This window comes from Salvelinus fontinalis, chromosome 19, assembly GCF_029448725.1.
Source record: "Salvelinus fontinalis isolate EN_2023a chromosome 19, ASM2944872v1, whole genome shotgun sequence".
NCBI lineage: Eukaryota > Metazoa > Chordata > Actinopteri > Salmoniformes > Salmonidae > Salvelinus > Salvelinus fontinalis.
In genome coordinates, this window is record NC_074683.1 from 24,513,409 (window position 1) to 24,527,833 (window position 14,425).

General features: G+C 42.8%; 1 protein-coding gene across 6 annotated transcripts in view; it reads right to left on the reverse strand.

The window, feature by feature from the left end:
* LOC129816543 (nck-associated protein 1-like) overlaps positions 1-14,425 on the reverse strand; it is an 82,251-nt gene that overhangs the window by 14,074 nt on the left and 53,752 nt on the right. For all 6 annotated transcript variants that reach the window (XM_055871125.1, XM_055871123.1, XM_055871121.1 and 3 more), the window contains 5 exons: positions 13,330-13,469; positions 12,307-12,438; positions 10,818-11,036; positions 6,752-6,882; positions 6,298-6,395 (listed from right to left, as the gene is read on the reverse strand). In XM_055871125.1, the coding sequence (XP_055727100.1) occupies positions 6,298-6,395; positions 6,752-6,882; positions 10,818-11,036; positions 12,307-12,438; positions 13,330-13,469 (720 nt within the window). The remainder of the gene's footprint in view (positions 1-6,297; positions 6,396-6,751; positions 6,883-10,817; positions 11,037-12,306; positions 12,439-13,329; positions 13,470-14,425) is intronic.

Below are 14,425 nucleotides of genomic sequence, written 5' to 3' on the forward strand. Positions count from 1 at the left end.
CAATGCTACCAAATACTAACTGAGCGTATGTAAACTTTTGACCCACTGGGAATGTGATGAAAGAAATAAAAGCTGGGGGGGGGGGGGAAATCACTCTCTCTACTATTATTCTGACATTTCACATTCTTCAAATAAAATGGTAATCCTAACTGGCCCAAGACAGGGAATTTTTACTAGGCGTAAATGTCAGGAATTGTGAAAAACTGAGTTTATATGTTTTTGGCTAAGGTGTATGTAAACTTCTGACTTCAAGATCTACTTTGTGCATGACACAAGTCATTTTTACAACAATTGTTTACAGATATATTATTTAACTTATAATTCACTGTATTACAATTCCAGTGGGTCAGAAGTTTACATACACTAAGTTTTATTTTTTTAATTTTTTTTATTTTATCCAATTTTCTCCCCAATTTTCATGGTATCCAATCGCTAGTAATTACTATCTTGTCTCATCGCTACAACTCCCGTACGGGCTCGGGAGAGACGAAGGTCGAAAGCCATGCGTCCTCCGAACCACAACCCAAACAAGCCGCACTGCTTCTTTAACACAGCGCGCCTCCAACCCGGAAGCCAGCCGCACCAATGTGTCGGAGGAAACACTGTGCACCTGGCCCCCTTGGTTAGCACGCACTGCGCCCGGCCCGCCACAGGAGTCGCTGGAGCGCGATGAGACAAGGATATCCCTACCGGCCAAAGCCTCCCTAACCCGGACGACGCTAGCCCAATTGTGCGTCGCCCCACGGACCTCCTGGTCGCGGCCGGCTGCGACAGTACATACACTAAGTTGACTCTGCCTTTAAACAGCTTGGAAAATTCCAGAAAATTATGTCATGGCTTTAGAAGCTTCTGATAGGCTAATTGACATAATTTGAGTCAATTGGAGATCTACCTGTGGATGTATTTCAAGGCCTACCATCAAACTCAGTGCCTCTTTGCTTGACATCATGGGAAAATCAAAAGCAATCAACCAAGACCTCAGAAAAAAATTGTAGACCTCCACAAGTCTGGGTCATCCTTGGGAGCAATTTCCAAACGCCTGAAGGTACCACATTCATCTGTACAAACAATAGTACGCAAGTATAAACACCATGGGACCACGCAGCCGTCATACCGCTCAGGAAGGAGACGCGTTCTGTCTCCTAGAGATGAACGTACTTTGGTGCGAAAAGGGCAAATCAATCCCAGAACAGCACAGTAAAACGACCTTGTGAAGATGCTGGAGGAAACAGGTACAAAAGTATCTATATCCACATTAAAATGAGTCCTATATCGACATAACCTGAAAGGCCGCTCAGCAAGGAAGAAGCCACTGCTCCAAAACCACCATAGAAAAGCCAGACAACAGTTTGCAACTGCACATGGGGACAAAGATCGTACTTTTTGGAGAAATGTCCTCTGGTCTGATGAAACAAAAATAGAACTGTTTGGCCATAATGACCATCGTTATGTTAGGAGGAAAAAGGGGGATGCTTGCAAGCCGAAGAACACCATCCCAACCCGTGAAGCACGGGGTGGCAGCATCATGTTGTGGGGGTGCTTTGCTGCAGGAGGGTCTGGTGCACTTCACAAAATAGATGGCATCATGAGGCAGGAAAACTATGTGGATACATTGAAGCAACATTTCAAGACATCAGTCAGGAAGTTAAAGCTTGGTCACAAATGAGTCTTCCAAATGGACAATGACCCCAAGCATACCTCCAAAGTTGTGGCAAAATGGCTTAAGGACAACAAAGTCAAAGTATTGGAGTGGCCATCACAAAGCCCTGACTTCAATCCTATAGAACATTTGTGGGCAGAACTGAAAAAGTGCGTGCGAGCAAGGAGGCCTAGAAACCTGACTCAGTTACACCAGCTCTGTCAGGACGAATGGCACAAAATTCACACAACTTATTGTGGGAAGCTTGTGGAAGGCTACCCGAAACATTTGACCCAAGTTAAACAATTTAACGGCAATGCTACCAAATACTAATTGAGTGTATGTAAACTTCTGACCCACTGGGAATGTGATGAAAGAAATAAAAGCTCAAATAAATAATTCTCTCTACTATTATTCTGACATTTCACATTCTTAAAATAAAGTGGCGATGCTAACTGACCTAAGACATGGAATTTTTACTCTGATTAAATGTCAGGAATTGTGAAAAACTGAGATTAAATGTATTTGGCTAAGGTGTATGTAAACTTCCGACTTCAACTGTATATAGAGAGAGTGATAGAGACCTCCTGAGTTGTGAGGGGATTATTTGGGGAATCAACTAGGGATCCTAATTCCAAAGACTTTCCCCTTTGTTTGAACAACAGGAAAAGGCCCTTACCACCACCAGATGTTGAACTATGCTGTGATCTTACAATGTGTGTGTCCCAAATGGCACCATATTCTTTATATAGAGCACTACAGAGCCCTACGCAGGGAATTGAGTGCCATTTGGGACACACTCAAAAACAATTAGAGGCGTAGAATTTTCTGTGATGGGTGTCTTGGCGCAACGAGCCAAAGGATTATTTTTGAAATGTTGAGACAGTCATGTGTGCCGCTCGCAATGCCGCACATGTCATCCACTCCTTCAGTTTGCTTTGAGACTATTCGCCAAAAAAGTAACTTGATGACCACGACTCGGTGTGTACAGAGACTGAATAAAACCAATGCTTAATTCCTACATCTGATTGTGAATCAGATACCAAAACAATTTTATTTTCCCAAATTGCTTTCAGATGTGGAGGGAAACGTTTGCATGTTAGAGAATCATAAATATGTACCAGAGCTACGTTGACACACCAATGTGTGCTCTAGAGACTAAACAAATTATATTACAATCCAAAGACCGGTTTGAAAAAACATGCATAATATTTTGTCAGTCTGCTGCAATAAAATAATTTAACATTGATTATCATTCTTTAGGTAAATGACATTCCAACAAGAACTCGTCTAAAACAGTTTCGCAACACTAACAAAGACATTAGTGTCATGTAATGCACACTACCGTTCAAAAGTTTGTGGTCACATACAAATGTTCGTGTTTTTGAAAGAATAAAAATGTGCTTTTGTCCATTAAAATAACATCAAATTGATCAGAAATACAGTGTAGACATTGTTAATGTTGTAAATGACCATTGTAGCTGGAAACTGATGATTTTTAATGGAAAATCTACATAGGTGTACAGAGGCCCATTATCAGCAACCATCACTCCTGTGTTCCAATGGCATGTTGTGTTAACTAATCCAAGTTTATGATTTTCTGTGAAGGGAGTAGTACACAGCGCTGTACGAGATCTTTAGTTTCTTGACAATTTCTTGCATGGAATAGCCTTCATTTCTCAGAACAAGAACAAGACTGACGAGTTTCAGAAGAAAGTTCTTTGTTTCTGGCCATTTTGAGCCTGTAATTGAACCCACAAATACTGATGTTTCAGATACTCAACTAGTCTAAAGAAGGCCAGTTTTATTGATTCTTTAAAATCAGCACAACAGTTTTCAGCTGTGCTAACGTAATTGCAAAATGGTTTTCTAATGATCAATTAGCCTTTTAAAACGATTGGATTAGCTAAAACAACGTGCCATTGGAACACAGGAGTGTTGGTTGCTGATAATGGGCCTCTGTACGCCTATGTAAATATTAAATTAAAAAAGTTTCCAGCTACAATAGTAATTTACGACAATAACAATGTCTACACTGTATTTCTGATCAATTTCATGTTATTTTAATGGACAAAAAAATGTGCTTTTCTTAAAAAAGGACATTTCTAAGTGACCCCAAACTTTTGAACGGCAGGGTATTTCTATAAGGACTGATTTTGTGCCTAACCATAGTACCTTTTAATCCCAGTTAGAATAAATCTAATCAAAGAGATTTTGCAGCTCTAAAGTGCAATACTAAACCAAATAATACGCCATGGAACGCAGAGGTCTACGTATGTACAGTACGTCTATTAGAAGTGATTTTGGTTCTGATATAAGTTTATCAATATGCTGGCTAGCTGCTTTCCTAACACTTACCATGAACCCATTTTGTCCCAGTCTAATATACCGAACAAAAATATAAACACAACATGTAAAGTGTTGGTCCCATGTTTAATGAGCTGAAATAAAAGATCTCAGACATGTTCCATACGCACAAAAAAAATATTTCTCAAAAAATGTGGTGCACAAATTTGTTTACATCCCTGTTAGTGAGCATTTCTCCTTTGCAAAGATAATCCATCTGCCTGACAGGTGTGGCTAATTAAGCTAATTAAACAGCATGGTCATTACACAGGTGCACCTTGTGCTGGGGACAAAAGGCCACTAAAATGTGCAGTTTTGTAACAAAACGCAATGCCACAGATGTGTCTAGTTTTGAGGGAGTGTGTAATTGGCATGCTGACTTCAGGAATGTCCACCAGAGCTGTTTCCAGAGAAGGGTAATGTTCATTTTTCTACCATAAGCCGCCTCCAACGTCATTTTAAAGAATTTGGCAGTACATTTAACTGGCCTCACAAGCACAGACCACATGTAACCATGCCAGCCCAGGACCACCACATCCGGCTTCTTCGGATGAAACTGTGGGTTTGCACAATCGAAGAATCTCTGCACAAACTGTCTGAAAACATCTAATGGAAGCTCATCTGCGTGCTCGTTGTCCTCACCAGGGTCTTGACCTGACTGCTGTTCGGCGTTGTAAACAACTTCAGTGGGAAAATGCTCACCTTCGATGGCCACTGGCACTTTGGAGAAGTGTGATCTTCACGGAAGAAACCAGGGTTTCAACTTTACCGGACAGATGGCAGACAGCGTGTATGGTGTCATGGCGGCAAGTGGTTTTCTGGATGCGGGGAGGTTACTTTATGGGCAGACTTAAGCTACGGACAACAAACACAATTGTATTTTAACAATGGCAATTTGAATGCACAAGGGATACCGTGACGTGATCCTGAGGCCCATTGTAGTGCCATTCATCCGCCTCCATCACCTCATGTTTCCGCATTATAATGCACGGCCCCATGTCGCAAGGATCTGTAGACATTCCTGGAAGCTGAAAATGTCCCCGTTCTTCCATTGCCTGCATACACACCAGACATGTCACCAATTGAGCATGTTTGGGATGCTCTGGATTGCTGTGTACGATAGCGTGTTTCAGTTCCCGCCAATATCCAGCAAATCGTAGTCACTCCAGATACTGACTGGTTTTCTGATCCATGCCCCTACCTTTTTTTTTAAACACATCTGTGACCAACCACCATATTTGTATTCCCAGTCATGTGAAATCCATAGATTAATGGATTTATTTCAATTGATTGATATACTTATATGAACTGTAACTCAGTAAAATCTTTGAAATTGTTGCATATTGAGTTTATATTTTTGTTCAGTGTAAGATCTAATCAAAAAGACTTTGCTGACCTTACAGAATTCAGTCGTCCTCTTTTTTTAATAGAATTCTTATTAGTTACCCAAAATTCAGTGAGGGTAGGGAACCTGATCCATCGTCAGTCAGTCAGCAGTCAGCAGTAAGAGGTTAGCCGTAACCCACACTGCCTCTGCTCTTCTCTGGGAAACACCTTATTAACGAATAATGAAGAAACAACAAAATTGCTCCGCTGTGGGTCTGGCTCTGTTTCCAGGGGAAAAAAACTCTGCTTCTGGAAAGAGCATCTAACCTCTATTGGCTCTTACAAGGCAGTATCTGAAATGGCACCCTATTCCATATATAGTGCACTACTTTTGACCAGAACCCATAGGAGACCGCCATAGGGCCTAGGTCAAAAGTAGTACACTATATAGAGCAGGGGTGTCAAACATACATGTCCAATCCAGCCCGTGGGTGGTTTGAGCAATTTTTTTTTATAAATAATAATAAAACAAATCGATATACTTTAACATTAGTAAAACCAAATCGAAACTGTGTAGAAATGATAATAGACCTACATTCATACAATTTACTGACTGTCCAGCACATTGGCAATGAAATATTTAAAACATTCAGTGCAGCCCTCCGGACTTCATTGAAGACTGATTTACAGCCCGACGCAAAATGAGTTCGACACCCCTGATATAGGGCATAGGGTCTCCTTTTGGACGCACACTAGGAATTAGAGAAGCAAGAAACCAGGGTCGTGTTCATTAGGCACCAAACGGAACAAAGTGGTCCTAAACTGGCATGAGACTATTTAGACCAATAAAACAATATATATATCTTTTTTTTTTTTTTTTTTGCTATGGCGGAGTGCCCTAATGAACATGACCCAGCCTGCCCTGAGTTAACCCTGGATTACCTCTGGGCCGCGACCTGTAACCCCTGACCTCCATGCCCCCTCACCTTGAGCTCGGCCACCTGGGAGGAGATATGCCACATGAGACTCTCACTGAGGAACTTCATCCCATAGGGCCCCAGCAGCTCTGACAGGGACCGCATCTCTGAGAAGAGAAGAAGAAGATAGGAATAAGATGACTTTATTGTCCAATAAATGTCCAACGGAAATTTGGCGTTCTGCTTTAAACCAACACAAGATGTCTTCTTCTGTATACATCGTCTGTATACTTAAGGTGCTTTATCGTCCACAAATGTCGAACATACATGCGTTTTTGTTTTATCCCAATCCTTCCGACATATGATGGTAATGTTTTGTCAGTGATTCCTTGTGTCATCCAACACTGCTATGGCTATAAAAAAGCAATGTTTAAATATGCTAGATAGTAAATCATCAGACTCACTCTCAGTAACATGAATGTATATTGGTGTCTAAAAGGACAATATAACTAATGAAGCTAACCTGAGATATCAGAGTATTCCTCTGCATTGAAGGTGAGCTCGTTCTCCGTAGGCAGGTTGACAAAAGCCTTCATGGCTGGGAAGTAAGCAATGTGTCCGTTACTTACTTGGCGCAGTAAGGTCTCCAGATACCTGTAGCACAGAGAATGTATGGTGTCTGCGTCATTGAATGGAAGGCATGATCAAGGCTGGGATTCAAACCAATCAATTTCTCAGATGTTCACAGAGATCCCGTTCACTGCCTTCCTGAAGACAAACAATGTATACGAAACGCTTCAGTCTGGTTTTAGACCCCATCATAGCACTGAAACTGTACTTGTGAAGGTGGTAAATTACCTTTTAATGGCGTCAGACCGAGGCTCTGCATCTGTCCTCGTGCTCCTAGACCTTAGTGCTGCTTTTGATACCATCAATCACAACATTCTTTTGGGGAGATTGAAAACCCAAATTGGTCTACACGGACAAGTTCTGGCCTGGTTTAGATCTTACCTGTCGGAAAGATATCAGTTTGTCTCTGTGGATGGTTTGTCCTCTGACAAATCTACTGTAAATTTCGGTGTTCCTCAAGGCTCCGTTTTAGGACCACTATTGTTTTCACTATATACACTGCTCAAAAAAAAAAAAGGGAACACTTAAACAACACAATGTAACTCCAAGTCAATCACACTTCTGTGAAATCAAACTGTCCACTTAGGAAGCAACACTGATTGACAATAAATTTCGCATGCTGTTGGATGGAAATGGAATAGACAAAAGGTGGAAATTATAGGCAATTAGCAAGACACCCCCAAAAAAGGAGTGATTCTGCAGGTGGTGACCACAGACCACTTCTCAGTTCCTATGCTTCCTGGCTGATGTTTTGGTCACTTTTGAATGCTGGCGGTGCTCTCACTCTAGTGGTAGCATGAGACGGAGTCTACAACCCACACAAGTGGCTCAGGTAGTGCAGTTCATCCAGGATGGCACATCAATGCGAGCTGTGGCAAAAAGTTTTGCTGTGTCTGTCAGCGTAGTGTCCAGAGCATGGAGGCGCTACCAGGAGACAGGCCAGTACATCAGGAGACGTGGAGGAGGCCGTAGGAGGGCAACAACCCAGCAGCAGGACCGCTACCTCCGCCTTTGTGCAAGGAGGTGCACTGCCAGAGCCCTGCAAAATGACCTCCAGCAGGCCACAAATGTGCATGTGTCAGCATATGGTCTCACAAGGGGTCTGAGGATCTCATCTCGGTACCTATTGGCAGTCAGGCTACCTCTGGCGAGCACATGGAGGGCTGTGCGGCCCCACAAAGAAATGCCACCCCACACCATGACTGACCCATCGCCAAACCGGTCATGCTGGAGGATGTTGCAGGCAGCAGAGCATTCTCCACGGCGTCTCCAGACTCTGTCACGTCTGTCACATGTGCTCAGTGTGAACCTGCTTTCATCTGTGACGAGCACAGGGCGCCAGTGGCGAATTTGCCAATCTTGGTGTTCTCTGGCAAATGCCAAACGTCCTGCACGGTGTTGGGCTGTAAGCACAACCCCCACCTGTGGACGTCGGGCCCTCATACCACCCTCATGGAGTCTGTTTCTGACCGTTTGAGCAGACACATGCACATTTGTGGCCTGCTGGAGGTCATTTTGCAGGGCGCTGGCAGTGCACCTCCTTGCACAAAGGCGGAGGTAGCGGTCCTGCTGCTGGGTTGTTGCCTTCCTACGGCCTCCTCCACGTCTCCTGATGTACTGGCCTGTCTCCTGGTAGCGCCTCCATGCTCTGGACACTACGCTGACAGACACAGCAAACCTTCTTGCCACAGCTCGCATTGATGTGCCATCCTGGATGAGCTGCACTACCTGAGCCACTTGTGTGGGTTGTAGACTCCGTCTCATGCTACCACTAGAGTGAGAGCACCGCCAGCATTCAAAAGTGACCAAAACATCAGCCAGGAAGCATAGGAACTGAGAAGTGGTCTGTGGTCACCACCTGCAGAATCACTCCTTTTTTGGGGGTGTCTTGCTAATTGCCTATAATTTCCACCTTTTGTCTATTCCATTTGCACAACAGCATGTGAAATTTATTGTCAATCAGTGTTGCTTCCTAAGTGGACAGTTTGATTTCACAGAAGTGTGATTGACTTGGAGTTACATTGTGCTGTTTAAGTGTTCCCTTTATTTTTTTGAGCAGTGTATTTTACCTATAGGGTATGTCATTCGGAAACATAATGTTAACTTTCACTGCTATGCGGAGACACACATCTGTACATTTCGATGAAACATGGTGAAACCCCAAAATTTCCCTCCCTGGAAGCCTGTGTTTCAGACATTAGGAAGTGGATGGCGGCAAATGTTCTACTTTTAAACTCGTACAAAACAGAGATGCTTGTTCTAGGTCCCAAGAAACAAAGAGATCTTCTGTTGAATCTGACAATTAATCGTGATGGGTGTACAGTCGTCTCTAAATAAAACTGTGTAGGACCTCGGCCTTACTCTGGACCCTGATCTCTCTTTTGACGAACATATCAAGACTGTTTCAAGGACAGCTTTTTTCCATCTAAGTAACATTGCAAAAATTAGAAACTTTCTGTCCAAAAATGATGCAGAAAAATGTATCCATGATTTTGTCACTTCTAGGTTAGACTACTGCAATGCTCTATTTTCAGGCTACCCAGATAAAGCAATAAATAAACTTCAGTTAGTGCTAAATACGGGTGCTAGAATCATATTACTTCAGTGCTAGCCTCTCTACACTGTCTTCCTGTTAAGGGGGTTAAAGAGTTAAGGGGGTTAAGGAGTTAAGGGGGCTAAAGAGTGCAGGGGTTAAATAGTTTGGGGGTTAAGGAGTTAAGGGGATTAAAGAGTTAAGGAGTTCAGGGGGTTAAGGCGTTCGGGGGTTAAGGAGTTAAGGGGGTTTAGGGGTTAAAGAGTTTAGGGGGGGGTAAAGATTTAAGGGGGGTTAAGGGGTTTAACTTCTCTAGGGTAGAGGGCAGCATTCGGAATTTTGGATGAAAAGCAGGCCCAAATTAAACTGCCTGCTTCTCGGGCCCAGAAGATATGATATGCATATAACTGGTAGATTTGGATAGAAAACACTCTAAAGTTTCCAAAACTGTTAAAATAGTGTCTGTGAGTATAACAGAACTGATATGGCAGGCGAAAACCTGAGAAAAATCCATCCGGGAAGCAGTTTTTTATTTATTTATTTATTTTCTATTCAATGACATTACAGTATCCTTAGGACTCAAATTGCAGTTCCTATGCCTTCCACTAGATGTTAACTGTCTTTAGAAATTGTTTCAGGCTTGTATTCTGAAAAATGAGGAAGTAAGAGCAGTCTGAATGAGTGGACCCTAAAGTGTGTCAGAGCTTTTTCATGCGCACGACTGAGAGAGTGCCTTGTTTACCTTTTATATTGACGACGTTATTGTCAGGTTGAAATATTATTGATTATTTAGGCTAAAAACAACCTGAGGATTGAATATAAACATCGTTTGACATGTTTCTATGAACTTTACGGATACAATTAGGATTTTTTGTCTGCCTGTTTTGACTGCGTTTGAGCCTGTGGATAACTGAAGAAAACGTGCAAACAAAACTGAGGTTTTTGGATATAAAGAGACTTTATCGAACAAAAGGAACATTTATTGAGTAAATTAATGTCTGCTGAGTGCAACCATATGAAGATCATCAAAGGTAAGGGATTAATTTTATCTCTGACTTGTGTAACTCTTCTACTTGGCTGGTTACTGTTTGTAATGATTAGTCTGCTGGGCTATGTTCTCAAATAATCGTAAGGTATGCTTTCGCCGTAAAGCATTTTTAAAATCTGACACCGTGGTTGGATTCACAAGAAGTTAATCTTTAAACCTATGTAAAATATGTTTTGTTTTCTGAATTTTTATAATGAGTATTTCTGTATTTGAATTTGGCGCCCAGCAGTTTCACTGGCTGTTGAAGAGGTGGGACGCTAACGTCTCACGTGTTCAGGGGGTTAAAGAGTTATGGGGGGGTTAAGGAGTTATGGGGGGGTTAAGGAGTTAGGGAGGTAAGGAGTTTGGGGAGTTAAGGGGTTAGGGTTAAGGGCTCACCAGTTGGTGTAGAGGCTGGTGATGGTTGGTTCTCCGTGACTGTCCAGATGTTGTGTCTGCTGCAGTAGCACATTGTTGAACACCCTGGTGATATCTATTTGAACATAGTTCTCTATGCTCTGGAGCACAGTCATGTAGGCCCTGACACTGGTCAGCAGCTCAGACGGTTTGGCTATCTCCTGGGTCGACTGGTTATACATGGTCATCCCCACGATAGACCTAGAGAAGGAACAAAACACGATCAGTCAATCACTCAAAGGCACGATGAACAATTCTTTATATTTCACTGACAGAGATGCAGAGAGGGAATTCATCATGTCCAGGAATTTGATATTTGACTGACAGATCCAACAGTTAAGATTGGAATAATAGGGATCAATCAATCAAATGTACTTATAAAGTCCTATTTACAACAGCAAATGATCCCTGTTACTGTTAGTTACATGGACTCCAGGGAGTTTGGGCGACTCTTCAACAACGTTCAACAATGGCTGTATTGTTTTCCCTAATGCCTAACCTTTCCGTATTTCTACGTAGATAACTTGGTGTGGAGTGGGCAGATCTGATCCAACATGGCAGGGTTAAAAAACTATGGCGCAACAAGTGGTAAAATGCTTTTTCACACCCTGACCGAGCATTAGGAACATTTTGTAAATAACTAGCCACTTTTCCCTTCTGTCTGAAGTGTGCTGGGAACTGGGAACCTAAGAGCAGTAAAACTTTTATCCTGCGCTGATCTGGAGGAGCAGGGCGGAGTGGTAAGTGGCGGTAATGGGGTATGTGTGTGAACCCTCTACTCACTGGGAAGCCTGGACAGTGGAGGGGTTCACGGCACTGTGGAGAGGGGCCAGCCAGCCAGCGTACGCACGCACGCACGCACACACACACACCAGCCAAATCACCAACGTCACAACCCCAACTCCCACAGTGGAAAATACCTGTTACTCTCCAGCACAATGTTTATTTCATTGGACCGGTCAGGCCCCATTCTGGATGCATGTCAAAAATCACTCTGACCCAAAAAAAACGTTTGTCCTTTGGACCAATAAATCACAGATAAAATCATAAACCCCAGAGTTTTTTGTTAAACTCTGGAGATTTGAATTAAAATGAACAAATGGATGACAATGTTCCTTGATTTATAACAATAAACTAAGCCTCCTTTCTTTTGCATGAGCTAGTCAATGGATTGGTGTTTGGGGAGGAGAGACAGGTTTCATAACTGACCAGCTAACGTTACAACACAGTGGGAAGCAGTCAGACTATCTGCAGGAATTCACTCATAGCCTCCTGTGAGGATTGGTGTTTTAATAGGAGAGTGGATTCCCTAAGTTTGTGTGTGTGTGTGTGTGTGTGTGTGTGTGTGTGTGTGTGTGTGTGTGTGTGTGTGTGTGTGTGTGTGTGTGTGTGTGTGTGTGTGTGTGTGTGTGTGTGTGTGTGTGTGTGTGTGTTCGTGCACGATCATACATATGCGTGTGTGTGTACTCACTTGGTGAAGCGGATCTCCAGGTGTGAGGTGAGGTACTCCCTGGGAGTGAAGGTGTGTTCCCATATCACCATGTTGGGTACATAATTGATGGAGAAACACAGCTCGGATAGAGCTGTGTGAAGCTTATCCAGGCTAGGAACACAGACAGTTAGGCAGACATTAAAACCTAATTTCGTTCAGATTAAAGGGGAAATCTGTGACAGAGCAGATGGATTAAGTTCCTCCAGAACCACAGCTAATGTTGTTTTTACACATCACTTTTTTAGCCCAGACCTGAATCTATTTGATCCTAGCCTTGGCCATGGTATGTTTCTATGCAGCTTACTGGAAGCTGTGAATTAGGAGTAGAGTAGTAGAGTTAGAACCAAATTCAAGTGGAATACCCAGAGCAGGGAGGGCAAGTGATGGCAGTAAATCTTAGCATGGTATTTTTAACACACAGTGGAAGATGAGGTTGCAAAACCATGTCTGCATCCCAAATGGCATCCTATTCCCTATGCAGCGCATTACGTTTTACCAGTGTCCCCACAGAGCTCTGGTCAAAAGTAGTGCACTTTGTAGAGAATAGGGTGCCATTTGGGACACACAGACCATGACTTACAAAACCATCCAATAACAGTGCGCTGTTGAAAATATCTGAAAGTGGAAAGGTGGTCATGGAGGGGGAGGGGGACAGGTAGCCTAGTGGTTAAGAGCGTTGGGCCAGTAACAAAAGGTCGCTGGTTCGAATACCCGAGCAGACTTGGTGAAAAATCTGTCGATGTGCCCTTGAGCAAGTCACTTAACCGTAATTGCTCCTGTGGCTGTATGGAAAAAAGCTTCTGCTAAATGACAAAAAATGTAAATGTCTCCATTTCATCTTTCCTTGATTCCTCGAAATTGGAGGAGAATATCCAAAGTTACCTTCCAGTGGATGTTCCCCTCCAACTTGTTTTGAGAAAGAGCAGAGGACGAATCGAGCATAGACACATTGGGAGAGTCCCTAACCTTACTTAGGGACCCTACAGAGTGTACACTACTTACTTGGTGACCAGCAGCCTGTTCTTCCTCATGCTCTCTACTCCAGGCTTCTCTCTCTCAGGCTCTCCTTTCTTCCCAGTCTGCTTCTTTGACTTCTTGTTCACCGCCTGACTGATGGTTTTGGCACAATGTTTTGGCAGCAGCTGCAACAGGAGCACAGCAGGGACAGGAAAACCCCTTTAACACCCACAGACCAATAAGGAATGAAGTGACAAATTATGTTTCCAAGGCACTTAGTTGGAACGTGCACGATGTAGGCTATATCGTGTTCTATTTACTAGGCTTGGGCGGTATACCGTATACAAATAATTTTTTTGAAGTTTTTCAATAAATGTGAATATTTGTAGCTACTTAAGATATTACCTGCAGTCAACTTGTGCAATACGTTAGGAGATAAAGCAGACTGCATTCTTCATTTTACCTGTCACATTATTTTAAATGATGAAGCTTACCATAGTTCCCCAGAACAGTTGAGCCAGTCGGGTGTTTGTTAGTAAATAGCACAACAGGAGACAGCAGGAGCTGGTGAACCCAGTGTTCTATATCCATCAGAGTCTCTGCTGTGCGGCGCATATGAGCTGATTAACTTACACTTGGACACAATTCACTACTAAATGTTTGCCATCAGATATCTTAATGTCTTTCTGCCAGAAGTCAAAGAGATCTGGATGAGTTCTGTACAGCTGCCATTTTTTCCCTGTGCTTCCTACTAGTGTTTTCCTCCTCCGTTCTTCTCCCATCTGCTCCATGTACACACGCTGCTCTTCTTTCAGTAAAGCATGCATCACAATTTTCTCCATGTGCACAATTTCTCCCGTCCACTTTCACTTGTAAAATGTCCAAACTCACTGAAAATGACATTCAGTAACAACAGGCTATGCTTTTATAACTTTATGAGCTGGATTTGCCGGTCTTTGCAATTAGCTTATGTTTGGTTTCGCACGTTAGCATTTAGCTAACAGCGTCTATATGATTTTGCTATTAGTTCGTGCTAATTCTGTTAGCATTCTGGCAATAGAGGCCCAATGGGCTTTTCTTGTGTTTTTAGCGCACCCTTGTGTGTTATCTGGTAATACAGTAAATCCCAGGATGCGAGAAG